The 27,251-nt window shown below is 46.5% G+C and overlaps 1 protein-coding gene across 43 annotated transcripts in view; it reads left to right on the top strand.

Annotated features, from left to right (window-relative positions):
- Window positions 1-7,692, top strand: part of CELF4 (CUGBP Elav-like family member 4) — a 318,992-nt gene extending 311,300 nt beyond the window's left edge. For 40 of the 43 annotated variants that reach the window (XM_073006366.1, XM_037982942.2, XM_007974213.3 and 37 more), the window contains one exon: window positions 7,049-7,692. Coding sequence is in view for 8 of the 43 variants with exons in the window: in XM_037982942.2 (XP_037838870.1) it covers window positions 7,049-7,075 (27 nt within the window). In the remaining 35 variants the exon portion in view is untranslated. Of the gene's footprint in view, window positions 1-4,963; window positions 5,018-7,048 lie in introns of those variants that run through there. The other 3 variants (XM_073006382.1, XM_037982940.2, XM_073006386.1) reach the window with 1 other exon arrangement.
- The last annotated feature ends 19,559 nt before the right edge of the window (window positions 7,693-27,251 follow it).

Raw genomic sequence — 27,251 nt, forward strand, 5'->3', positions numbered from 1 at the left:
AATTTCTAGATGTATTTTGAAAGAGGAGCCAAGGATGAGTCCCAGGCTTTTGGCCCAAATCACTGGAAGAACAGAGAGATTGGGAGAAAGATCAGGCATGTGAGAATTACACATTTAAGCTGACTTTCAGAGTCCAGAGTTTGGGAGGGAGGTCTCCAGCTTCTCAGTCTCCCCTCAAATCTTCCACCCAGTGCTGGGGTACAGACACCAGCAGAACACCCTCCCTCCCCCCAGAAGTAGCAACTTGCACCCTCTGAGAGCAGGGGCCTTCTCTCTGGGGGAGTGCTTGTGCCGCCACTCTCTGCAATCCTGGAAAAGCAAAACCAGTCTTTCCTGCCTCCTGGTTTCCCATCCTTGCCCATTTCTGGCTTGTGTGCAGATGCAAACACACATGTTATTCAGAGTTGGGGCACCTTCTTGTGCCAGGCACTGGGCTCAGTGCTGGGGATGCAAGGATGAATGAGTCACCATCCCTGCCCTCAAGGAGCTTCTGGCTCTGTGCACACAGGGACACCAGGAGGCAGCCTGCAGATGGGGGCATTTCCATAAGAATGGAGGGACGGTTTCATGAAAGCTTCTTTTTCTGTATGTAGAACACTTTTTCTTAAATCAGCATAGCTCTGCCATTAAGGTGTGACCTGGGTTAGGGTGCTTGTCCTCTTTGGGCTTCTTTTTTCTCATTAATGAAACTAAGGTATTAGAGTCAACTAGAGGATTTGGGGGTAGGGGGATATGAATCAGGCCGGGTCATGCCCTGAGATTCCAAGGGGCACCCCTGAAAGTAGCTTGTCTTAGGCTCCTTGGCTCAAGCCAGGGTAAAACCTCCAGGTTAGAGGAATTCCCAGATGAAGGAGTGAGAAGGCAGGTTTATTGTTTGGGATATAAAGTCAGAAGTGCCCACAGGGTGGAACCAGCTGGCATTCAGAGTTGGGGTTGGGGCTTGGGAGGAGTGGTTTAAAACACAAAGTGGGTTCTTCCACCAGGGCATGCAAAAGGCAGAAAGATTAGAACCCTAGACTTTCACACAGTGCTTACCATGCACCAGGCAATGCTGAGAGGTAACAACTAGGAGATGTAACTACATAGCTACAACTACCTATAAGGTAGGTAGTGTTAGTATTTCCATTTCACATATGGGGCATAGAGAGATTAAGTAGCTTGCCCATCAGCTAGTGAGTCACAGAGCCAAGCTTTGAAGCCAGGGAGCCTACCTCCCTTCGAGTGAGGATGAGAAGCCCCACCCTACCCTCAGCCCAACCCATCACCCCAGAGTATCCTGAATGTCCTGAGGGAGCATGTATGACACCTCACTTTTCTGGGGTCAGCCATCTAACCACCTCCTTTCTACTAAGCAGTCCTGTAAAAAAACTACGATGTGACATAACTCCTACAGTAAAGTTGACATTTAATTTTCATTTAGACAGCATTTTAGCAAATGGTGCTGTCAGGCTTCCCAGCCCAAGACTGTTGGAAGTTCTAATAGAAGGAGGGTGCTAAGAAGAGATAGGGAGCTTCTAAAGGCAGCCTTGGGGACTGCAGTGAGAAGTAGCTGCCCTTGGACTGCCAGGGAGGGAGGAAAAGGCACAAAAAAGCAGCTAAAATACTGCCTGCTTATCACAGGCCAGTAAAGGGTATTCGTTCGTGCTGAGTCCTGAGCTGCAGCCCCAGGGTTGCTCAGAAGGGCAGGAAGCCTGAGCAGGGGCTGAGGGACCAGCCATAGCTGGGAGCAAAGTGGGAGGTGGAAGGGGGACCTCAGGGCTGGGGCAGCTGCCCCATGGTGGTGCAGGTTTTCTAAGGCCAAGTCAGAAGGGAGTGGGGCAGACCTGGGGGAGGGAGAGGGGCCCAGGCAGGGCAGCTGTGGGGAGTACAGTTGGGCTTTGGTTCCATGAAGCAAGGTCCTGGGTGGGGTGGGATCAGGGTTGGAGTCAGTGACTCTCCTTCCTAGCTGGTTTTCTGCTTCCCCACTGTCCTACCTGTCTGGCGGCTTGGGTTTGTTGTCTTGTGCTAAGAGGGGAGTTTCTCCAAGCAATCTTTGCCAGGAAACTAAATAAGGAAGGAAGCAAAGGCAGGAAGAGTAAGCAAAAACATGCATATGGCCAGGTCCACAGCCAGCGGGCAGAACACACCCAGCCTGGCCCCGCCCAGCTCAGAGATTGGCCTCTGAGCCCCTTGTTCTGCCACCGCTTACCAGACACACTGGGCCCTAGCAGCAGGCCAGATTCTCAGACTCCTAGCACTCCAGTTCTATGGCTGGAGAGTGCACCAAGCATCTTGTCCTGACCCCAGTGAGTCCTGTGACTCTGGCTTTGAGTATGCTTTTGGGAAGGGTTGGGTCCAGGCTTCTTTGAGTCTGACCTATATAGGGCTGGGCTGTGGCTTTGGTCCTGGCCCTCCTTTGCTTGAGTCCAGCTCATTTTAGGACCTGAGACCTGAATTGGTTCAGCCTCGCCATAATTTCCTCACCCAGCTTGGTGAGTTGGGCTTCACCATGCTGGTCAGTGATCGCATTGCCACATCTAGGGCTGTGAGCCTGTGTGAGCCTCCACCCCAAGAGTGGCCAGGAAGGGGTCACCCATAGGCAGAAGAGGAGATGCATCCTAATGAAGAGAGTAGCCAGCTGAGCCTGAGCCTGTGGAGTCTTGGGGGCTCCTCAGGGACTGAGTGTGAGGGTGTATTATGTGTCTAGGGCCATGCATGTGTGAGAGATGAGGGTGTTTGTGAGGAAGTTTCCTAGATTGAGCTTTAGGGACAGGGGCTGTGTGCTATTCAGGTTTGTGTTGCAGTACACAGGACAGTGCCTGGCCCTGACAGGCAGCTGTACTCTAAAACTGGGGGAAGAGCAGGCAGAATGGGAAGGAGTGAATGCCCATGAGGGGCTCAGGGCTGGAATGGAGGGGGAAAGAGGAGAGTCCCAGGGAGTCCTTGAGTTGCAGTTGCCACAGCTCCCATCTGATGGCAATACCCTCCTTAGTTCCTTAGGCCTCTTCTCCCATGCCAATGGGACCTGCCCATTGGCCATCCTGGGTGGGTCTAAGGGCTTTTGGGAGGAGTTGGAAATGGCATTTCAGGACTTGGTGGGCATGGGACGGTCCCTGATCTGGGGGAAGGAGATCCAATGCTGGAAGAACAAAGAACCCAGCCCTCGTGGGCAGGCAGGCTTGGGTCTGCAGAGGAGGAGTCTGGGGTGCGTCTGTGAAGGTTGAGCTGGAGGCCAGGCTTGGGCTCAGTTACTTTGCCCCTCATCCACAGTGACATTTTAAGATCCCAGGCCTCCCTTCCTCCCTCCCTGAAGGAAATCATAAAGGTGAGAGTGATTCAGTCCGCTGTATGTAGAAGCCTGTGGCCTCGAAAGCCTGCAGATCAACCTGGCGCACAGGCCTTGGCTCAGGCCTGAGTGCCACAGGGGAGCAGGGCATCCAGTGCAAGCTCAAGATAACTATGGGGAGGCGTGGAGCTAGGGACCCCAAATCCCAGGTGTGGCAGAGGACTATGAAGTGGTGAGGGGGTGGAGAAATCAACTGAAAGTTGAATCATCTGATGATTCCCGATAGGGAAGAAAGCTCATTCTCAGCCACTTAGGGTTCCACCAGGAAAGAAAGCAGAAGGTTGAGGCCTTGCAGTGGGCCAGGCTGGAAAGCTGTTCATGGAGGGGTGTGGGGTGAGGGGGTGGGAAAAGAGGATGGTGTGGGGAGCAGGGGAAGTCAGCAGAGCAAGAGTGGGAGCAGCAGACGCTGGAGGCGCTCACCTCTGTGCCCCCTGCAGGGGACCCTCCAGCCTTGCATGTGCCCCCTGCAGGGCATCCTCCAGCCCCTCATGTGGCCCTTTTATGGGTCAGGGCTGCAGAATCTTTGAAGGGCTTCATGTGCCTAGATGCAGCCTCAGTTTGTCTACACAGGCCACTTGGGAGCAAGGCAAAGAGTGTGAGCAAAGAAAGAGGGGAAAGCAATTGCAAGATGAACTTAGTAGTGCCAAGGCATGTTTCTAGAATTCCAAGAACATTGATGAATTTTACCCCAAATCTCAAAATGAACCCTGCTCAGGTTCCGAGGAAAGTAGTTTGAGGTGGAGCTGAAGCGGGGGCGGGCCATAACCTCCACAGTGGGTGCCCTTGTAGCCTTCTCTAGGATGGTGGCCAGGGTGGGTCCACAGGGTGGGAGGGCCGAGCTGCTGCCAGCCTGGGTGGTACTACGGCAGCAAAGCATTTTGTAGATGGACCCCGTGGACACAGCAGTTACTGTAGCAAGCCTCTGACCTACCCAGCTGACCAGGGCCACCCTGACAGACATCCCCTGCTGGCCCACAGGCTGCAGTCACAGAAAGCTGAGGAGGGGGGGAGCGCCACCCCTAGGGGAGAGAAAGAATCAAGGGTGATGAAAACCAGAGCGCCTGCTCCCTGAGATTGCTTGCTGGCCAAGGTGGTTTGAGGGGCTGTTTTATTTTTTTCTGGCCCCCTTGCCAAACCGCTCATGCCCCCCTCCCCAACGCATGATGGATGCCCTTAGTGGCCCTGTGTGAGGTTCTGCTTCTGTTCACAGTGTATCATGTGTCTGCATAAACAACCGTGTGTGTGTATGTGTGTATGTGTGTGCGTGTGTGTGTGTGCGTGTGTGTGTGTTGATGTGCCCATGTTTGTCTGCTGGCTTACTCCATCCTTTGAGTTCTTTTCAGTTCTCTTATGATTTGACTGCTGTTCTCTCATCAGAGCTTCTAGATTGATGCTGTGGTCTGGTGCTGTATAAATATATTTTCTTTTTAATTTTGTTTTAACTTCTTCCTTGCCCTCCTTCACCTGAATCCCAGCCCTCCCTGCCCTCCCACACTCCCCAACCCCACCTGCCCTGCCCCACCTCTTCCTTCCCCCACCCACACTCTCTTGTCCTCTCTCTCTCTCTCTACATATATAAATATATATATAAATCTTTTCTTCTTTTGTCATTCAATCAAATTCCAACAACCCAACCAGGGCCAGTCAAATCCACCACAGTCTCGCGCTGAGCTAGGAATAAAGTTCACGTAATCACATGAGAGTGGAGAAAAGTCCCCCATCCGTAAGTTCAAATCAACTCAAAGTTCACAGTGTGACATGATGGCGTCATGTAACAAGGCTAAGAATCGGTTGCATGACAATTGCCGTCAAGTTTCGTGGAGGTGCTGTGATTGGAGCGTTTTTCTTGGATGTTGTATCAGTTGATGATTGGCCAGTCATGATCACACGTGCATTTTCTTGACTTTTGTGCTGCCACAATCTTTTTTGCTGTGCTCATTTTCGTTTTGTTCTTGGTGCTTGCAGTGGTTTTACTTTCTGTTGTTTGGTTTTTCTTGTTCAGCGTTTTTTTATGCTTCTCTAGATGTCACATAGAGAAAAAAACAAAACAAAAGAACAAAAAATAGTCAAAATAAAGATGAATTCCTGAATTATCAAACATGGGATCATTTACCTGTGCAAACCATTATTTTTTTCTTAAAAATAAGGAAAACATCTTAAAAATATCTATGCGTGGTTGATTTACTTGCACTTGAAAATATTGTGATTTTATTTTTTTCTAGAAATTTGGGGGCCTTTTTCAATTGACACTATCCTAGGTCTGGTCTTTCCAGTTAGGCTATTTTCAATCTCACTTCAAAGGGAAAAAAAAAACAAAAACAAAAACAAAAAACAAAAACAAAATATCTACAGTAACAGAATGATAAAAACAAAATTCTAAACCAAAAAACTAGAGTACAAAGCCAGAGGCCTCTGCAAGAGAGCCCGGTAACAATTGTAAGGTTTGTATTGTAACCACTTCTGCTAAATTAAATGTGGGGAGGGGAGGCTGGGGACTGGGGGCTCGGGAGGGTTTTTTTGGTTGGTTTGGAAGAAACAGTACTAACAAAAGCAAAATGCACCTTTTTGTTTACAACTGAAAAAGGGTCCTTGACAAGTGTTTTTTAATTTTATTATTATTTTATTTGGTGTTGTAATTGTTTAGACTGCTGTGTACGGTTTGCTGTTTGTTGAATCAACAGTGTGAAAAACCTGCCAGCATGGATTGATATACGCATGACGTTGTCCCCTCAAGTGGGGGCTTTGCAGTTCTAACTTTCTTGATGTAACCAGTCACCCCCATGTATAAGTGGAAGCTGCTTGCTAGAATGGAGATGAGTCTCATTTGTTAATTCACAATGATTAAGCATTCGCCTTCTGATTCTAGTCAGATCATGATTTTTTTTAAAGCAAAACAAAACACCAAAAAGCCACCATTCAAAACAAAATCAAACACTGTCTGAGTTAATTTATTTAAGTTTGATAATTAAATCTCTTCTGACCTTTTTTTAGGTTTTCCCATCCACTCCCTTGAAGTTCTGAATTTCCTCTAAATTCCCTGGCATGTATGAGAAAAGTATTATGTGTGTGTATGTGTGTATATATGCATATACATACACACATATCCATGTATATCCACATATGTGCAGGTGAATATATTCTACACATATATCCAGATATACATATATATATACACAGCCTCGCAAATAGTTACTGACCCCGGGAAAGAAGTGGTTGGCTGGAAGCTGGGCAAGGATTCTACAAAATTTGAGTCACGGATGTGTCTTCCTTCTTTCCCTTGAGCTGGGAGGAGTGGGCTGGGCTGCTAGATTTTTCCTATCTTGTTTGCTAGGCTTCTGTATACATATTGTATCTGGGCTAGATCTCTCAGAGACAAGTTTAATTATGAATTCATATCCCACAGTCCCAAATTCTCCCCTTAGTTGTAGCTACCCCCAATCCAGAATGCTAAAGTAACCCAAATCAAGAACCTTCTCCCAACAACGAAACCTCAGCTACAACCATCACCACTAGACTTCCCAGTGGTTTCTGCTCTGAATAGAAGAGTATATTTCTTTTTAATGTATCATGATCATGACTAATTCTCATACTGGTCTCTCTTCCTTCCCTCCCACCATCCCCTAGAGCTCCCATCCTAACCCCTGAGGCAGGTTCCTATTGGTGTTTGGATGCTGTTTGTGTTTTCCCTCTTGGCTTAATCAGCCCTGATTTTCTTCATTTTAGGGCAGGATGCTGAACGGGCTACATTAAAAAACAAACCTCTCTCTCTATATATTTATAAATGAGAACTGTTGGATGACACCTTTGACATATCAGCCAATATCAATCAAGCTGAAGACTCCAGACACTGTCTGTGTGACTGTAACATTTCTTCAAGGAAAGTATAGCGTCTATGGAGTTCAGAGGGCACGTGTTTGGGGGAAAATATATATATGACATAAGAAGAAGATGAAGAAAAATGAGAAAAAAAAAAACACACAAAAGGCAACTTTAAAACAAAATATCACGAGACCAGACGGGGAGGCTGAAGGGCTGGGAACTGGGAGGAGACGCTGCTTACCGATCCCGGGGCTTTTCCAGCCCATGGGCGCCTGAGGCAGGCTGGGGCAAGTGGTGTGTGGGGCCTGGTCCCCAGGGGGCGGCTGGGAGGCCGCCACTGAGCATCTTTATCTGTCATTCCTTTAGCTATTTAGGGACCAAAGGACCAAACTTTTTATTGCAGATGTGTAGCTCTATGTCAAATAGAGGGGGAATGGAGGACCCCCTCCTTCCTGCCTCATGGCTGTTCTTGAAACAGCTTAGAGCGATTCTATGAAAAAATGTAATAAAAAATTAAAAAAAAAACACAAAAAACAACAACAAAAAAACAACAACAAAAAAAAGGAAATATAACGCTTCAGTGCTTTTAAAACAGCAAGATAATAGTTCTTTGATACTTTGAGAGGCGCTTTGATGACCCTCATCCAAGTCTGACACTTTCCTATGGTTTTCTGTATTCTATGTCTGGATGGAGCTGTTAAGATGAACAAATTGGTGGATATTTGGGGAAAGCAACACAAATCTTAAAACTCATTAACCGTGGAGTGTGAGAAAACAAAGAGGGGACAAACGGGACTTACCAAGCAAGGTCATTGTTGTGAAAAGTCTGTAAATGCTTCTAACTCTTCCCCCTCTTAAAATCCTAATAGTTGTACAGAATTTTAAAAAGGAAAAGTTTAAAATACCTATATAATAGAAGAAAAATTAGAGGAAAGCAAAAAATAAAAAATAAAAAAAATAAAAAAAAAAACCTATAGAAGTTAGCATTACTGCTAAAATCCCAGATGTTGTAGGACTGTACTTTTGTAGAGTTTAGACAGAGCATCAATCCCTTCTCCCCGCGAGTGCTGTCGGACGCCGTTGTCCCCAAGGGCCAGGCCGAACTTGCCCCACACCTGCGGGCGTCTGGCTGCCTGTCGCCAGTGGAGGCCACGCCATCGGCCGGGGAACGGTCGCGTTGCCCGGGTCGTCGCCGCCGCCGCCGTCCTCGCCTCTTGCTTCCCTCCGGGAGCTGCGCGCGCTTCACTCACCTTCCGCTTCACTCGCCTTCCACGCTTGCTCCAGAGACTTTCCGGGCAAGGGAGAACTGGGAACTTTCATCTTAAAACGACTAGACAACACACACACACACAAAACCTTAAAAAAGAGAGAGAAAAATAAACAATCTTTGAAGAATTTCTGAAACTGTTTACAAGGAATTTTGAAAAACAGGGATGTTTAAATGATGCCGGCTCTGTTTTTCTGTAAATAAATTTGCATATTTTGTAGGACTTTTAATTGTAATGATAGAGAAAAAAACAAGGAAAACTATTTAATGAAAGCACGATATTTATCTTTGGTAAATGACTTTAGAGCAGTTAAAGACATTGCTTAAAAAACTCAGAATCAGAAAAAACACTGAATTATTTAAGAACACATATATTTTAAAGTATAACATATTTATTATAATTTATTTGCACCCTTGGGAAGATTGCTTTGGCATTCTGCCTCGATTCCTTCACATTGATGTCCAGGTCATCTGGAGGCCGGGGGTTCTCAGACCTACCATTGTTTCCCTTTAGAACAACAAATTTCCAGTTCCTCTAGGGCCTCCTGCCTTTCCTTTCTTTCTGTCAATTTTGTTGTTGTTGTTGTTTTTCATTTTCTTTTTTTCTCTTGACTCCTCCTTTTAGGATGTCCAGATGTAAAAAAAAACAAAAAACAAAAAAGAAAAAAAAAAAGAAAAAAAAAGAAAACAGCTGCAGTTCAGTACAACTGCTCTTTTCACACTCAACTCCCTAAAACTCCTTGTAACCTTCTGTAACTATTGGATGACGCTTTCTCCAGCTTAGCCCTAAATAAAGCACAGTTTAAAAAAAAAGATTTCTTCATTGGTCTGTGCCTCTTGGACTCTGGCCAGCTGTGCCTCACAGCCCCAAGGCTTGCCCGCTGGAAGTACCTTTGGTCTTCTTTATGGAATCTGCAACACAGGCCCTCGTTCTGAGTTTCAGCATGTGAAGCTCTTTCTGGGAGGTGATGGGAACAATAAAAGGAGGTCCTGTTCCACTGTAGGAAGAATCTCTCTGGACTAGTGTGTGTCTCTGAAAGTCCCCATTGCAAATTCATTCTTCTGGGTTCCTGGAAGAGGTGACCACAGTGTCCAAGCAGAACAGAAAGGAGGTCACCGAGGCCACCCGACCTGAAGGCCGAGCAAGTGTTGGGTTGGGGGGAAGTTATGTGACACCTTAGGGAAGGAGGCAGTGGAGGAAAGTGGCCACAATAAAGGAAGAAGGATGAGGATGCAACTCCAAATTTACCAGCAAGCATCTTGCTCTTGACCTCACACCTCCCGCTGCTTTGGCAGTTTGCAGGGATGGAGAAAACTGGATTCTGGGCCCTCAGTCAGGGTCCTGGTGGAGGCAGGGGTATAGAAAGAAGAGTAGGGGCCCTCTGCTGGGTGTTTCCTGGCATGCTGCCTGTCCTACACTTAGATATGAGCTGCAGAGAGGTTTCCAGACCCTGAATGCCAGGGTGGGAAGGAAGAGCATTAGAGCATTCCAAAGGAGGAAGGACACCATGCAGGACTTGGAGAGGGGTGGCAGGCGTCTGGAGAGGAGAGCCCAGACAGCTGCACACCAGCTGCATGCCTTCACCCAGTCCTGGCCTGGGACAGACCTTCTTCTCAATCTTTGCTCTCCCACCTCCTTCCCTTCTCCTGCCCTCAGCCCCGTAGTCTGGTCTAGGAATAGGCAGACTCTCTCCCAGGGCCTCCACCTCTCCCCACTGCTGAGACAGGAGGACTGCCAAATGAGGGGCAGGGAAGCTGCAAGGCTTCAGATGCCTGGAGGAGAGAAGATAAGCCCCTGGAAACAAGGGTCGTTGACTGCCTGTCAGTCTGTGCCCCCCTGTGGGAGATGGGGAAGTCGCTTCAGTCCCCACCTGTCTCCTCTGAAGGAGGGTATAGAGAGCAGAGCTCAGAGCCCCAGCTACAGAGCAGTGCCTGGACCCCATGCTCCATCCTCTCCTCCCATCTCTCTTCTCAGGGCCAGGGGCTAAGTCTGTGCTTCTGATGCTGGCCTGTGATGCATTAGGCTGGAGAGAAAGATGTTCATGTATCAGCAAATAAGGGAAGGCCTTCAAGTCTTGACCTAAATGTGGACATGGTTCCAAGAGAGAAGGACTGAGGAGACCCTGAATGTCTCCTAAACTAACCCCCCTTTGCTGCTCAACAGGGCTGCCAGTCCAAGTGACAGCCTGCTCTGTCCATTCTAGAGAGCTGCACTTCTTGGAAGAATTAGCTTAAAGGGGCTAGATGTCAGACTGGGTATTATTCTCCCCTGAGAAGAATGGAAGGTGTTTTCTAAGAAATTCTCTGGGGAATGGGGAGGTGTCTTTAGGTTTTGAGCCTCAGACTAGTCAACACGGTGATTTCTGTTGCATACCTGCAGCTGAAAGAGGACAACCTCAACCCCCAGCACCCCTTCTTACTCTTTCAGACCCCATGAAGCCTCCCAGAGATCCCCAAGTGACCTTCCTAGACCTCTCCTGTTTGTGTCCACCTCCCCACTGCATACCATTGTCTCTGGGACATAGTCCTCCCCTACCTCCACTGAAGGTGTTGTGGCTAACGACTGTAGGCACCCTGGGAGCTGTCACCAGAGATGGGCTGTGAAACCAGCCAGGCAATTTTGCTGTCTTCTGGGTATGGCTGACTGAGAGGGGGGCTGAAAACACTGGAACCAGAGATGAACATTCCAGTTCTGTAAAAGAAACCTTCAATGTAAAAACCGCGCACCAGGTTTCTGATACATGCATAGCACACTTAAGAGAGAACACAATTTATTAACCTCTGGGGGAAAGAGATCCTTGAAAACTTGCTGAAAACTATTAGATCACTTTGCACATGATTATGGAGAGCTCAGGGATCCCTGAAGGAGAGTACGGAGAGCAGAGCTCTGGTTAAGAACTCCTGATTTGCAGTGTTAGTTAAGAGAACCCAAGACAAAATTCTTGTTCATTTCTGCTTCTATTCTATGGCTTATATTCCTTTGCTGTTATCCTATCTGCAGTGTGTGGTTCCTTCATAGCACCCCTATTTGTAAAAGACCTTTTGCTTATTATTAAAAACTTATTTCAAGCATAATAATCAAGAGTAGAGACACTTGCATAAAGAATCCCCATGTAGGGCCGGGCGCAGTGGCTCACGCCTGTAATCCCAGCACTTTGGGAGGCCGAGGCGGGTGGATCACGAGGTCAGGAGATCAAGACCATCCTGGCTAACACGGTGAAACCCTGTCTCTACTAAAAACTTAAAAAAATTAGCCGGGCGCAGTGGCGGGCGCCTGTAGTCCCAGCTAATCGGGAGGCTGAGGCAGAAGAATGGCGTGAACCCAGGAGGCGGAGCTTGCAGTGAGCTGAGATCGCGTCACTGCACTCCAGCCTGGGAGACAGAGTGAGACTCTGTCTCAAAAAAAAAAAAAAAAAAAAAAAAAAAATCCCCATGTACTCACTACCCAGCTTCAGCATACCTCAACTCACAATTAGTTTGACAAAAATCCCAGGTATCAAGTCATTTCATTGCTAAATACCTCCATTTCCCCTTAATGTTTTCCATGCTGCACTGATGTCTGCCAGCTGGCTCTGGCCTGCTGGGCAGCTGTAACCTTGCTGTGGCAGCCCCTGGGGAACTTGGCTTTCATAGCCTCACCAGGGCCTTATCCTGGGGTGGAACTGGCTCCTGGTGGGAGCCCCAGCCCCCTCTCCAGCACCTCCCCAGGGCAACTGCACCTGTTCCCAGCAGCACTTTCAAAACCCTTCCAGCTCTTTCTCCACACCTTTGTAGTCACAGCTTCTCTCTCTTTTCTCTTTCTTTTCCTCCTTCTATCTTCCTATCTGTGATGCTAGTATGAAAAAGTTATGTTTATTGAGACCTTTCATTTAACGTTTCCATCTCCCTCGGTGTTTTCCTAAAGATCTGACCTTTTTCCTGTTCTGAGCAGGATTACACCCCCGTCCCTCATACTAAGCACGGAGAGAAACACAAGACATACTAGAGCTTCCCCACTCATGCAAGCACTGCCAGGACCTCCATCCTCCAGGACTGCTGCTGCTCTTCTGGGCAAAGCTGCAGATCCCCATAGCACAGGGTCTGCAGGGCTAGTGTTTGAATTACAGCGGGTAAAACACAGATGAACATTCCCCACCTTGCTTGCCCACTTGGTAGAGTGGATAAGGCACAATATGGCAGTGAGCTTAAGGGGCCCAGCGCAAAGTGACAGCATCAGACTTGGCTGTGAATGCTATTTGACTATTTACCGAAATGGAACCCACCCCCAGATCAAAATTATTAGCTACTGTTGACGTACTACCTTCAACAGACTAGTGAGTTCTGGCAGTTGGATATTCAGTCAATATTGATTCATTCCTGCATTAATGAGTGAATAAGAAAGGAAGGAATGGACAAATTACTGACGGCTGAAGGCATGTCCCAAAGAGGCAGGTGTTCTGGAAATGCTCTTTAAGTAGTGATAGCATGTGGAAAAAGTGTATAGTCAACACACCCTCCCATCCCTAGATGAATGCTTGCAAATATAAGATTTTTATTTTAACTTTCTAGTTTCCTCCCCCTACTGACCCTCCATTTCTCTAAGCTGCCCTCCCTTCTCTCCTCAAGTCCTCCCCTTAGTTACTGCCAGTCTCTGGTCTCCAACATTCCCAGGTGTCCTGGGACTTGCTAGTGACAGAGTGAAAGCCTGGAGAGCCAGCACCAGCTCCCCAGGGCCCTCTATATCACCCTTTCTCCCTCCTCCTGCCAGCCTAACTGTTTGCCTCTTCAGGAAACTCTGAGCGTCTCCATCTCTGCTTCTGCCCTTTGTGGAGCTCTAACCAAGACTTTCCCAGACTAGGAGGGGGATGGAAAGATTAGGGTATCAGAGTGAAAAAGGCATGGACTTTGACTTCAGACCAGGATTCAAATCACAGTTCTCTCTAATACCTTCTGTGTCACTTTGGAAACATTGCTTAACCTCTCTGAGCCTCAATTTCCTTATCTCTAAAATGGGGATAATACCACCCCCAAGAGTGTTGAGGAGTGAACAAGAGACAGCCACACTCAGCTACATTCCACCCCAAGGATTATCAGAGTGGCAAATTTCTTACAGCACAGACACTCAGAACGAATGGCTCAGGCTGCAATCCCATCCTTCTTCCCTTTTCTTAATTCCATTCTATTGACAATCCACCTCCCAACAAAAGCAAACTTGAACTTGACACGAGACCACTTTAGGTCATTTTTTTGTGAAGTCCAGTCAATCTATGCTACTCCAGAAAATTCCTGTCATGCTGAGGTGCACACACCTCTGCCTCTCACTGCTCTTTTCCAGGGACCCCAATTAGCTGACATTGCTGTGCCCCTGCTGCTCTCTTTGCCCTTTCCTTTCCCAAGAGCATTCCCAATGCAACTGTGGCTGCTGCTGTCTGCAGCCTTCCTCCTCTGGGCTCACATGGCCTCAGGCTGCATACTAATTTGGTCTTTGCATTTTAAAAATTTTTATCTATTTTTTTTGAAAAATATATTCATATATTTCAAAATTCAAAACACAGGAAAAAGGAAACAATGAAGTTCTTCCCACCCCTGAATCCAGTCATCCATTTCTCTCCCTAGCAGCAGCCAGTGTTGCCAGTTCTTGTTCACCCTGCTCTTTAAGTGTGGGCATGGAGTGTATAGGTGGAAGGAACTCAGCTGTCATTCTCATTTCCACTGAGGAGACCCAGAGCCAGGCAGTGATGTGCCCAGGCTCCTGTAGCTGCCCCATGTGACTCCCAAGAGGTAAGCCCAGGCCTTGGGATGCTTGGGACCCACTGGCTGAACAGACACATCAGGGCCGTCCAGTCACCTCTTACCATTTGGGCATCATTCATTGAGGCACGGGGATAGCTGTCTTTTATGGGGTGCTGCTCTGTACTAGCCACTACGTTAAGAACTGCTTAGTTATAATCTCATCGAATTCTCACAATAATTCTATGATGCAGATGTTATTACCCTAATTTACAGATGCAAAAACTGAGGCTCAGAGAGGTTAAGTCCCTCACCTAAATTACCTAGAATCAGCGTTCAAGTCCAGGTCTATCTGCATGGCTGTGCCCTTGATCTCTACATCACATCTCCCTCAGTTGTAAACTCTGCACAGTCACTCCCCTCCAGCCCTTCTCTCCTGCCTCCTACTACCTTCTTTATTCTGACTTTTTTTTCTCAACAACCCCAATTTCACCTTTAAGAAATGGCAGCATCTACATTGATCTAGGTACCAATCCTTTTCTTCCCTTCTCTCCTTGATAGAGCTGGAGTTCTTAAAGGTGAGTAACAAGTTAGTAAACATGTTGCTAATGGGTGTATAAGTCCCCCTCCCTTGTAGCACTTGCTGGTTATAGGGACAGATGGGGGCTTTTATTATTAACAAGGAGAGAAAATTAAATTGAAAGAAATATAATATTTATTAACATTTTATGGAGCTACCTGAAGTTCAAAGGCCTTTTGAGCTGTGTCAGTCATTTCCCCCAGTACACTTAACTCCGGAGAAAATGATAAGCAAATTCTTAAGATCAGTGCAAACTGGGGGTGCTCAACTGGGTTTGCACTGATCTTAAGAACTTGCTTGGGGGTGCTCAACTGGGTTTGCACTAATCTTAAGAATTTGCTTATAAAAAAATTAAGCTTATTGGCAGGGTGTGGTGGCTCACGCCTGTAATCCCAGCACTTTGGGAGGCCGAGGTGGGAGGATCACAAGGTCAGGAGATCGAGACCATCCTGGCTAACACAGTGAAACCCATCTCTACTAAAGTACAAAAAATTAGCCGGGCGTGGTGGCACATGCCAGAAAAATGCCAGCCTCCCATCCCAGCTACTCGAGAGACTGAGGCAGGAGAATCGCTTGAACCTGGGAGATGGAGGTTGCAGTGAGCAGAGACTGTGCCACTGCACTCCAGCCTGGAGACAGAGTGAGACTCCATCTCAAAAATAAAAATAAATAAATAAATAAATAAATAAATAATGTTTAAAAATTAGGCTTTTTAAAATAAAGGGGAAAATTCAGCCATTTGTGAAGGCCCCATACTTCACTAATTGAGGCACAGAGATGCCTCTTGTCTTCAGGGTCTCCAGCATGATTCATTGTTGCTGTTGCCACTCTGTCCTTACCTATTCCTGGGGCCCAGCTCAGGGAGCCATGGGCATTGGGATGGCAGGAAATTCAGTGGACCCAGGGGCTGTCAACCTTGTTTCCCTTCCATTTCCTGCTTTCCTCATGGAAACCAAGGAGGGGCGTCAGGAGCAGGACAACTGTGGGTCATTTTTGCCCTCCATGGGCAGGATGTGGGCTTCTGCTAAGGAGATCCCACACACGTGCCCCAGGCTTCTCACTGCACTCCAGTCCTACACAGGGACTCAGATCCCATTGTTAGGCCTTTTTCTTTGGGTTAGACCTAGGCCTCATTAGTTCTGCTTTTAAAATGAAAACTACTTTGGCATGGGGAGTAATTTGTTCCCTAACCTGCTGAACCAATATTTGTAGTGTACCTACCGAGCACAGCACTGCACTAAGGATTAGAGGTGAAGAGATGAAGACAGCACACACTGGGCACCTTCCAGGCCCAGTGTGAGGTATGTTATGGGTATTATCTCTAATCCTGTAATGCTGCAAGGTGCTATCACCCTACCTTACAGATGAACAAACAGACTTGGATAAGGTAGGTAACTTGCCTCAAACCACACTGTAAGAAAGTAATGGAGCCAGGATTCAAAATCAGCTGCGCTAATTTCCCCATGAGGTTCCCTGACAAGCAAAAGACAACTGCACACTAGCGTGTGGGAACTGTGTTGGGGGCCCAGGACAGCCCGGAGGACGGAAGGCAAGTGGCCCTGTCTGGGAGAGTGGAGACACCTGGGTCAGGTTTTGTAGAGTGCGCGGGTGTTACGTGGACTCCACGGGAGGGGTCATGGAGGAACAAAGGACCCCAGACCTTCTGAAGAACTGCAAGATGTCTTAGGTAGGCTGGGAATATGCTGGGGGAAGACACGAGGCCTTGTTTCAAGACAATCTACTTACCATCTAGACACTGTCCTGGCTACTTCAGGGACACCATTCCAGTTAATCTTCCCAGCAATCCTGGGCCCTATTTTACAGACAAGTTTATATGCTGTATGAAAGTCACATGAACCCCAGAACTGGGATTTGAACCCAGGTCTCCCTTATGGCAGATGCTGTGTATGTAATCTTCATATTACATTGGAAGAAGCTACCTATTCAAGGCACGTGCATAATGGCTCTTGCCTCAAAAGCCTCTTTGCTGATTGTGTTTCCAAGCCTCAAACAGAGACACACAGCCTATCCACAGGGCAGAAAAGTGGAGTCAGGCCTGTCTTGGAAAGGCTCAGACCTCTCTGGCCTCAGATCCCTCCTCTGCAAAGTGAGCAGGCAGCCTGGGTCTCAGGGATTTGGCCCCACTTCAGTGTGCCTGAAGCTCTCTGCCAAGTGCTGAGAAAGGGCACTGGCGAAGAGAGGTCAGAGGAGATGTGTGACCGTGAGTGCCCTCATCCTTGCTCTGGACATGAGAGTCAGCCTAGAATGAGGGAGCTTGGCACAGGGTTTTATCCTCCACTGTATTCTGCTCTTGATTCTGGGCAGAAGATAGCTCCTGCCTTGCCCTCAGCGCTGAGTGACCTTAAGAATCTCTGGGCTCAAAGCATCCCCTTTGAGAGTATTGTGTGTCTTCAGCATTGACTTCAATACCTGGCATGGGATATGCGCCAGTGTTTGCTGAATGAATGAGAAGAGGTGGGGAGTGGAGGGGGGGATGCCTTCTACAGGCCTCTTCTGAAGCACCCTAGGCCTGGCCCACTCTTTGCAGGGCCTCTCTGCCCCATATTGTCCCAACTCTGAACAGGGATCAAAAGAAAGCCTGGTGGTTCAGGTCTTCCCAGTACTCTGGGAGCTCCTGGGATGACAGGCATTCGGGGCAGAGTCTCACTGGGGCCCTCAAATATGGCATATGGACACAGATTCTCATGCCATTCCAGATTTCCGGTCATCCAAATTCTTCCTGTCCTTAAGTCCTAGTCTGGGGTCCACCTGCTCCAGGGGGTCTATTGGAAACTGAGCACCTGTTTTCTGACTTTCTAGTGCCCTGAGTGGGAACCACTTCACTGGGCTCTTGTTCCCATGCTGTTGTGTGTTGTTCTGTATGTAGTCATTGCCCTAGCTAATGGCCCCGAGGATCAGAAGTAAATGGTCTGTTTCCAGTCTCTCTCCTAGCAGTGGACTGGTGGTCAAAGAGAGTAGGCAGGGGCAAAGTAGAAGACTAAGGATTTAAATGCAATGTGCTGAAACATCAATGGGTGATAAAAACAAGTGGGTAAAAAAAGGTATGAGAAACAATATTTATATAGCCTCAAAGTATACCCCCACAAGATACTTACACATTACAAAGGGAAAGTTAGTACTTTTATTATATAAGGAGAAACCTGGCAGATACTACCTTAACCAGGTGATCAAAGTTAGTGTCATCTGGAATGTAACATGTAACAAATGCTATCATGGGCCTCCTGGTCAGATGTGCTCAAAAGGAGACCGTATCACTTATTCTTGCTGAGAATGCATAACCGGAATCTAATCATAAGGAAACAAGGCAAACCCAAAATGTTCTATGAAGTAAATGGCTTGTGCTCATTTAAAGAGACAAGACAACTAAATGCAATTTGTGATCCTGGGCCAGAATTTCTTTTTTTTTTTTTTTGTTTTTGGTTACAAAGGATATTAGTTCAACAACTGGCAACATTTAAATAAGATCAGGTACTGTGTCAGCATTAATTTCTTAATTTTGATACCTGTACTGTGGTTATAAAAGAGGCTGTCCTTGTTTAGGAAATACATGCTGAACCCTTTGGGGAAATAAGGGTATTAGGTCAGCAATTTACTCTCAAATGTTTCCAGAAAAAAGTAATAATACAGTATGTATATGTGTGTGAGAGAGTGTATGATAACCCAAACAAGTTAAATGTTAACACTTGGGGAATATGAGTAAAGGGTATAAAATAATTCTTTGTATTATTTCTAAAACTTCTCTGTAAGTCTGACTTCAAAATAAAATGTGTGAAAAAAAAATGGCTGGTGTGAACATTAGCTGGGTCAGCCTGGGGAGAGTGGTCATTGCATAGACCAGTCCCCACCCGCTTCCTTCCTTAGACAATGTGCTGGGTAACATGAAAGGAGAAAGCCCCAAACATAGACATGGGAAGCTTGCAACCTCAGCAGTCCCAGCAGCATGATCAGGCCACCATGGTTTCTCCTCCAGCCCAGTAAAAAACACTAGCCATGGCTCAGAAACAAGTGGGGATGCCCTTCCCACCCCATCCCCAGAAGCAGCCTGACTGGCCAAACAAGAAAATAATATCACTAGTTGTTCAGTTCTGAAGAAAGGGACAGATTTAGAAATACTAGAGGTGGAGGATGGAGGCTGGGGTGGGGAGCATAAGAAAGAAGGGCAGAAGTTACCCATAGGCACCCCTCATGGAGGCAGATGGCTATGTGGACCACAACTGAGGTCCCAACTCTGGAACGGCTCTCAGCTCTGCCTAATGCTGACACTCCTCAAGGCTGAGATCTGGAGAGCCAGGGCCATTGAGGCAGAGGCGTCTTAAGAAGCCAGGACCTTATATGGGGGATGAGGTTCTAGGCTGATGGGAGAAACAGAGGTAAATGACATTCTCAAACCCGGGCAAGTGTGGCAGTGGGGTGCCCTGCTGGAGGCGCTGCCTGAGGTGGTGACAAGTGCAGGAGGCAGCAATGGTTGGGAGCTGGCAGGACCAGCTTCCCAGCTCTGCCTGGCTATCACGGAATCCCCCACTCTCCACGCTTCAGAGGGGCCCACTGCTCCTTGCCAGTCTCCAGATAAATTATAGCCACCTGATATGTATAAAGAGGTTTGCAGTTGTTTACTCAGCAGGTGCATGAGCATCCTTTCATCAGATCCCCATAGATACTGTGCCAGGCAAGGCAGGCATGCATACATGTGCTATCTATGTTTTGTAGACAGAGGCACTGAGTGGTGATGGGACTTGTGCAATGTCACACAGCTACAGGGAAAGAACTTAAACCTAAGCCTCTGACGGAACACTAAGTAAACTGTTGCCAAGGACTGCAGTCTATGCAGGTCTCATGGGCCTATGCAAGCATGAGCCTTGCTGCTCCTCCAAGTTTAAACACCAAGCCTAGCATTCAAGGCTGTCCATGAGCTTACTACCTTGGGGTTCTTTTCTCCATGGCTTTGAACACAGTGCTCCTCTGCTTGGGAAAATTCTGATGGAAGACCCTGACCCAGAGGTTACTGTTCAGGGCTCTGTGACTGCACTGACCTCAGGGAACTCTTAATTGCAGCTCAACTTGACCTTCCGCCTCACTGCCCTGTCCTCTGCTGGAAGTCTGGAGCTATGTTGCTGAACTTTGGCTAGCACATAGTGGACAGTCAGAAAATGCTTCAGAATTCACCTAAGACCAGTGATTCCTGAATTTTTTTTTGGATCACAGATCCCTTTGAGAATCTGGTGGAAGCTATGAATCTTCGGATCCAGGTGAGCTCTCAGGTGAAGACTGAGGTGAGGAGAGGGTGCTATATGCAGCGCAGCTCTCTGCCCAGACTGATGTTCCTGGCAGGGCTTTGATACCATGCGGAAAGACAGCTTCTCTTTCCAACAGAGCCCCACTCCCACACCTGCCCCTGGACAGGACAGCGCAGAGGGCCACTAGGATGCCCCATTTCTGTGCACAAAGCCTGTCCCTAAGCTCAGGTGGGAGACTGAGAGGATGCAACCACTCAATGTCTATTCCTTCCACCTGGCTAAGAAGCAAGCAGAGAGGCAGGGAGAAGTTCTGCTTGTGATCACTGCTCCCAAGTCCTTTCTCTGACTCATCGCTGCTCAACTGCTTTTTTTTTCCCTCCAACACAGTAAATCTCATTCTATTATTCTCCAACTTGTAGTAAGCTGTGTCATTTTGAGAAGAAATACATAATGGTATATTAGAAGAACCATGGATCTTCTCATTCATGCTTAGAAAAAATTTATTACAATGTAAGAAAGTCTGAATAGCATGAATTTATTATAATGATTTAACACTTCTAGCACTTGAGTTAAAAATGCCCTTCCATAAATAACGGTCCCTGGAAAACATAGCAAATTTACACAGTTTACCATTTCCCAATGTTATATAAATCCAACAAGCTTAAATCACCTGCAGCTGAGAGAACACAGGAAACTGGAGCTGTGAAGTTCATCCCATCCCAATGGACAGCAGTGAGGAGTGAGAGTCAGTCTCCCTTCCTCCGGCTCCCTCATCTCAGCACGGGACTGGCCAATCTCAGCACTTAAAGAATGGGGAGAAGAACAGGGTGGGGCAGCACCTGGAAGAATCAAAGAGGGCAAACACCAATCTTATAGGTGCAGAACAGGTGAAGGGCACGGGCCTCGGGCATCCTGGCAGAAGTCAGGCTATGGGCCATTGTTTGTGTGCTGGTGCCAAGGAGGTGTCAGTTAAGGCTGCTTGGCTGTGGCCTGCAAGGAAGAAGGGAGGAAGAGGCCAGCTCTGATGTCCTGGTTAGATCTCGAACAGGGCCTGTCCTCTGGCCAACCACCTCTTCTACTTCCTTACAAACACCAACACTGCTTCCTACTCCTGGGCCTTCTGGTTCCTCCGTGTTCCAAGGACCTCCCTCTTGGTACTCCCTCAGGCTCCACTGGACACCCTGCCTTGCCCTACTTTCATGGACACTGTGGCCTCATCATTCTTGTTTTCATCTGGGCTAGTTTCTAGGTCTACATCAGCATTCCAGGCACCAAACCTGTAAGGTAGAAATGGTCACTTCTCATCTTAACAAATATTTTTATGCATTATTATACACAAGGCTTAGAGAATATAGGCAACTTGCCAAAATCTACACAGCTCACAAGTGGTAAGGTTGGGTTCTCCAAAGTGAATATATGTTCTCTTTGAACACTTTACATTCTAATAGGGCAGACAAACAGTGCACACAGCAATATGGGACAGATTGAGGTGGGCTATAACAAAGGCTCTACAGAGTTCTATGGGAGCCAAGAGTATATACTGATGCCGGAGAGATTAGGAAACTTCCATGGAAGTGATGATAACTGAGCTAGGTCTGGAAAGATTCACCCGAGAGAGAGGGACCTGGAAAAGTCACATAGGCGGGAAACAGCAGTGTGTCCTTGGGAGATGGCCAAGGGCTGAGAGCTGCAGAGGGGAGAAGGGAGGGCAAGAGGCTGAGAGTTCCGGCGTGCCACTCTAAGGGGTACACTCGTTTCCTGTAAGCAGTGGGGGACTTGTGGAGTTTTAAGCAGCCAAGTTACAAATCTTAGATTTGTAAGAAAGAAAATGCTAGTGAATGTGGAGATGGGACTGAAGAGGGAGCAATGGAGGTATCTCCCAGCCCCACCCTCCCCAGTCCTCTGAGTATGGCCCCTACTTTCCACTTTCTTTAGAGAGCTGCAAGGCGGCAGGCAGGAGTAGTCCAAAGGGTACCGGACTTTGGGGTCACAGAATTGTTATATTTTCTTCCTCCCTCCTATGTGCCTACCCATCCACCTATTCGATAAATAATGTTTGGGAGCCTATAACGTGCCAGGAGCCATGCTGAAATCTGAGGAATTAGTCATGAGTAAGACTGATCTTTTTCTGGCCATCCTGGGGCCTACAGACTGAAGGAGAAATCACAAAAGTAAACAGGCCATTCCAGCACAGTAAGAATTGTGATAAAACATGTACAGAGGGCTGAGAAAGCTCCTAAGGTCAGGAAAAGGATATTACAGTGCCTTTAGGAACTACCGGAAGCTCAGGGTGGCTGAAGCATGGAAGTCAAGAGGAATAGAGTAGGAAAAGAAGGGGGTGGAGGTCTAAAGGCTGCAGTGGGTCATATCACCAACAGCCTTGTGCAGAGGTACAAACACAGAGGGCAGTGGGAAACTAACTAATGCTTTAGGCCAGGGTGTGACATGATATGGGTAGCTTTATGGAGAATAATAGGTTACCCTTACTGAGTGCTTATTATATCCTATGGTGAACACTCTACCTGGGTTAGCTCATTTAACCTTCACAATAACTTTATGAGGTAGGTTCTGTTGTGACCCCCATTTAAAGATGAGCCAGGCAGAGAGAGTCAAATGTTCTAGGATGAATCCAGGCCATCCAGCAGGAAGACCAATAAAGAAACTGTTGTACTAGAGAAGCATCAGCAAAGATAAGAGAGAAGTGGGTAAGTTTAAAAATAGGAAGTGAACTTGATACTTTTTTTTTTTTGAGATGGAGTCTTGCTCTGTCACCCAGGCTGGAGTGCAGTGGCACGATCTTGGCTCACTGCAACCTCTGCCTCCTGGGTTCAAGTGATTCTCCTGCCTCAGCCTCCTGAGTAGACAGGACTACAGGCACGTGCCACCATGCCCAGGTTTTTGTATTTTTACAAATACAAAATACAGAGATGGGGTTTCACCGTGTTAGCCAGGATGGTCTCGATTTCCTCACCTCATGATCTGGCCGCCTCAGCCTCCCAAAAGTCTGGGATTACAAGTGTAAGCCACCGTGCTCGGACGGACGTGATACTTCTTGAACATTGACTAGAAATAGGAAAGAGAGGGGAAGAAGTAAAAAATGACCCTCCCACCCCAGTTTCTGAGTTTAAATTCTATTTCTAGTTGGTGACCTTGGCAAGTTTTGCTAAACTTCATATTCATTATTGGTGCAAAAAATCACCCTCAAGTTTTAGGTGTGCATACATGTATACCTGGCCTCATTACATAAAGGATATGATGTAGCTTACAAGAATAACCCATATAATGGGATGATTTTGAAAACTATGAAAAAAGGCTTTGTCTCATAAGGACTGAATAAGATGTCGCACAGGGCCCAGCTGAGGATCTGGCGCACAGTTAAGTGCTTCAGGAGTCTTCGATGCTTGCCTGCCACCCACCGGTCTCCACTCTACATGCTCAACATTCTGGATTCCTCTCCTCCTCCCACAGGGTCTGGGTGTTCATCCTTCTTTCCTAACTCTATCAGTTCCAGGTCATTACCCCACAAAGACATACAGGCATACCTCAGACATATTGTGGGGCTAGTTCCAGATTGCCACTATAAAGCATATATCACAACAAAGGGAGTCACACACATTTTTTGTTTCCCAGTGCATATAAAAGTTATGTTCACGCAACTGTAGTCCACTGTAGTGTGCAACTGAATTGTGACTAAAAACAATCAACACATATTAACTTAAAATACTTTATTGCTAAGGATCATCTGAGCCTTCAGTGGGTTGTAATCTTTTTTTTTTTTTTTTTTTTTTTCTGAGATGGAATCTTGCTCTGTCTCCCAGGCTGGAGTGCAATGGTGCAATCTCAGCTCACTGCAACTTCCGCCTCCCGGGTTCAAGAGATTCTCCTGCCTCAGCCTCCTGAGTAGCTGGGATTACAGGTGCCTGCCACCGCACCCAGTTGATTTTTGTATTTTTTAGTAGAGATGGGGTTTCGCCATGTTGGCCAGGCTGGTCTTGAACTCCTGACCTCAGGTGATCCACCCGCCTTGGCCTCTCAAAGTGCTGGGATTACAGGCATGAGCCACCATGCCTGGCTGGGGGTTGTAATCTCTTTTGGCTCATGGAGGGTCTTGCCTTGATGTTGATGGCTACTGACTGATCAGCGTGGGTTGCTGATCAGTGTGGCTGTAGCAATTTCTTAAAATAAGACAACAATGAAGTTTGGCACATAATTGACCCTTCCTCTCATGAAAATTTATCTGCAGCATGTGATGCTATTGGATAGCATTTTACCCACTGTAGAACATCTTTCAAAATTGGAATCAATTCCCTCAAACCCTGATGCTGCTTTATTAAATTTATATAATATTCTAAGTCCTTTGTTGTCATTTCAATTATGTTCACAGCATCTTCACCAGAAGTAGATTCCATCTCAAGAAACCACTTTCTTTGCTCATCCAGAAGAACCAGCTCCTCATCCGTTCAAGTTTTATCATGAGATTGCAGCAATTCAGTCATATCTTTAGCTTCACTTCTAATTCTAGTTCTCTTGCTATTTCCACCACATCTGCAGTGACCTCCTTCATTAAAGTCTTGAATCCCTCAAAGTCATCCATGAGGATTAGAATCAACTTCTTCCAAACTCCTGTTAATCTTGCTATTTTGACCTCCTCCCATGAATCACAGATGTTCTTAATGGCACCTAGGATGGTGAATCCTTTCCAGAAGGTTTTCAATTTACGTGGCAGAAATCCATCAGATAAATCATTATCTATGGTAGCAATAGCCTCAAAAATGTATTTCTCAAACAATAAGATGTGGAAATTTGAAATTACTCCTTGATCCATGGGCTGCAGAATGGATGCTGTGTTAGGAGGCATGAAAACAACATTCATCTTGTAAGTCTTCATCAAAGCTCTTGGGTGACCAAGTACATTGTAACAACAGTCATATTTTGAAAGAAATCTTTTAATCTGAGCAGTAGGCCTCAACAGTATGCTTAAAATATTCAGTACACCATGCTGTAAACAGATGTGCTGCTATACAAGCTTTGTTGTTCCTTTTATAGAGCACGGGCAGAGTAGATTTAGCATCATTCTGAATAGCCCTCGGATTTTCAGAATGGTAAATGAGCACTGGCTTTAACTTAAAGTCACTAACTACATTAGCCCCTAACAAGAGAGTCAGTCTGTCCTTTGACGCTTTGAAGCCAGGCATTGACTTCTCCTCTCTAATTATGGAAGTCCTCAATGGCATCTTCTTCCAACAGAAGGTTGTTTCATTTACATTGAAAATCCATTGTTTAGTGGAGCTACATTCATCAATGATCCTAAGTAGATCTTCTGGATAAATAACTTGCCATAGCTTCTACATCAGCACTTGCTGTTTCACATTATACTTTTATATTATGGAGATGGTCTCTTTCCTTAAACCTCTGCTAGCTGCAAGCTTTTCATCTACAACTTCCTCATCTCTCTCAGCCTTCACAGAATTGAAGAAAGTCAGAGCTTTGCTCTGGATTAGGCTTTGGTTTAAGGGAGTGTCCATACAAAAAAGTTTCGAATGGGCCCAGGCGTGGTGGCTCATGCCTGTAATCCCAGCACTATGAGAGGCTGAGGTGAGCGGATCATCTGCGGTCGGGAGCTCGAGACCAGCCTGACCAACATGGAGAAACCCCGTCTCTATAAAAATACAAAATTAGCTGGATGTGGTGGTGCATGCCTGTAATCCCAGCTACTGGGGAGGCTGAGGCAGGAGAATTGCTTGAACCTGGGAGGTGGAGGTGTGGAGGCTGCGGTGAGCTGAGATTGCGCCATTGCACTCCAGCCTGGGCAACAAGAGTGAAACTCTGTCTCAAAAAAACAAAAACAAAAACAAAAATAAAGTTTTGCATGGATCTTCATAGCAGCATTCTTCATAACAACAACAACAACAAAAAATGGGGAACAACCCAAATGTCCATCAACTGACGAATGGATAAACAAAAATGTCATATATTCATATGATACCATATTAATTTGGCAATCAAAAGGAACCATGTATATGTGACAGCATGGATGAACCTTGAAAACATCATGCTGTGAAAGAAGCCAGTCACAGAAGACCACATAGAATATGGTTTCATTAATATGATGTGTCCAGATATGCAAATGTATAGAGACAGCAAGTCAATGGTTGCCTAAGGCTGGCAGTATGGAGGGTGACTGCTAAAGGGTATGGGTTTCTTTTTGGGGTGATGAAAATTGATTTTCTAAAATTGATTGTGGTGATGGTGGCAACTCTGTGAATATACAAAGACCACTGAACTGTACACTTTAAATAGGTAGACTGTACAGTATTTGAATAATATAAGGCTATTGCCAAAAAAAATTAAAAAAGGAAGTAGTGTCTATGGGCTTTGGTTGCTGATTGGCCAGGAGTGCTGAAAAGTCAAGAGTAAAAACTTGACTTTGACTCACCTCTCTTTAAACTGGGCTTGGGTGAAAGCCAGTTTGTGAGGTGTTAAGGGGCAATGAATCCAAGACTGCTCCCTTTAGAAGTCTTGTTATAAAAGGAAAGAGAGAACCACAATGGTGGAAAGAAGGGATGAGAAAGTCAGATGAAAGTCTGGGCTATTCACAGGGTATTTTTTTCAAATTACAGGGGATCTTACAGTTGATTGAAGTCCCTTCATTTCCAGACTGGGTCTCCAGATTCCTAAACACCCAAATGGTGTTGCCAGTAATCTATGAGCAATTTTCATTTTCAGTTCAGGAGCTGTTTGAGTAATGATCCTGTTCCTGCTACCTGTGCCTTGGAGGGGCAGGTGTGAAGTCTCCTTATTCAGGTGCAGGTGCCAGCCTGGCTTTGTCTCTGTCTTAGTTGAATCCACAGGTGTAATCTCAGAATTGAGCATTTTAGGCACCGAAGCCCTCACATACATTCTTCCAGCAACTAAAGGTAACTAGGCAGGGCCATTTTTCTTGTCTTAAAGTGCTGTGATATTTGTTCCTTGCTGAGCAGCTATGGGGCTAGGCACAGAGAAGAGACTTAGAGGTGCACATAGATTGAATGTTCTGTTCCAACAAGCACACAATCTAGAGGCGGCTTGGTGTCCACGTGATGTGAGTGAGCAGGGGCCACAGCAGAAAAACCTACTGGGATGTGACAAACCATTTCCTTTCTCTCAGTCGACCACAGGCTCCTGCTGTTTTAACACGTACTGAGGAAAATAACATTTTGATAACCTGCAGCTCTGCACTAGCTTTCAAGCTATGCCTCACTGATCTGATGAGGGATGTTCAAGGGACAATTCAATATCAAACCCATATGGGGAAAA

Source organism: Chlorocebus sabaeus, chromosome 18 (assembly GCF_047675955.1).
Source record: "Chlorocebus sabaeus isolate Y175 chromosome 18, mChlSab1.0.hap1, whole genome shotgun sequence".
NCBI lineage: Eukaryota > Metazoa > Chordata > Mammalia > Primates > Cercopithecidae > Chlorocebus > Chlorocebus sabaeus.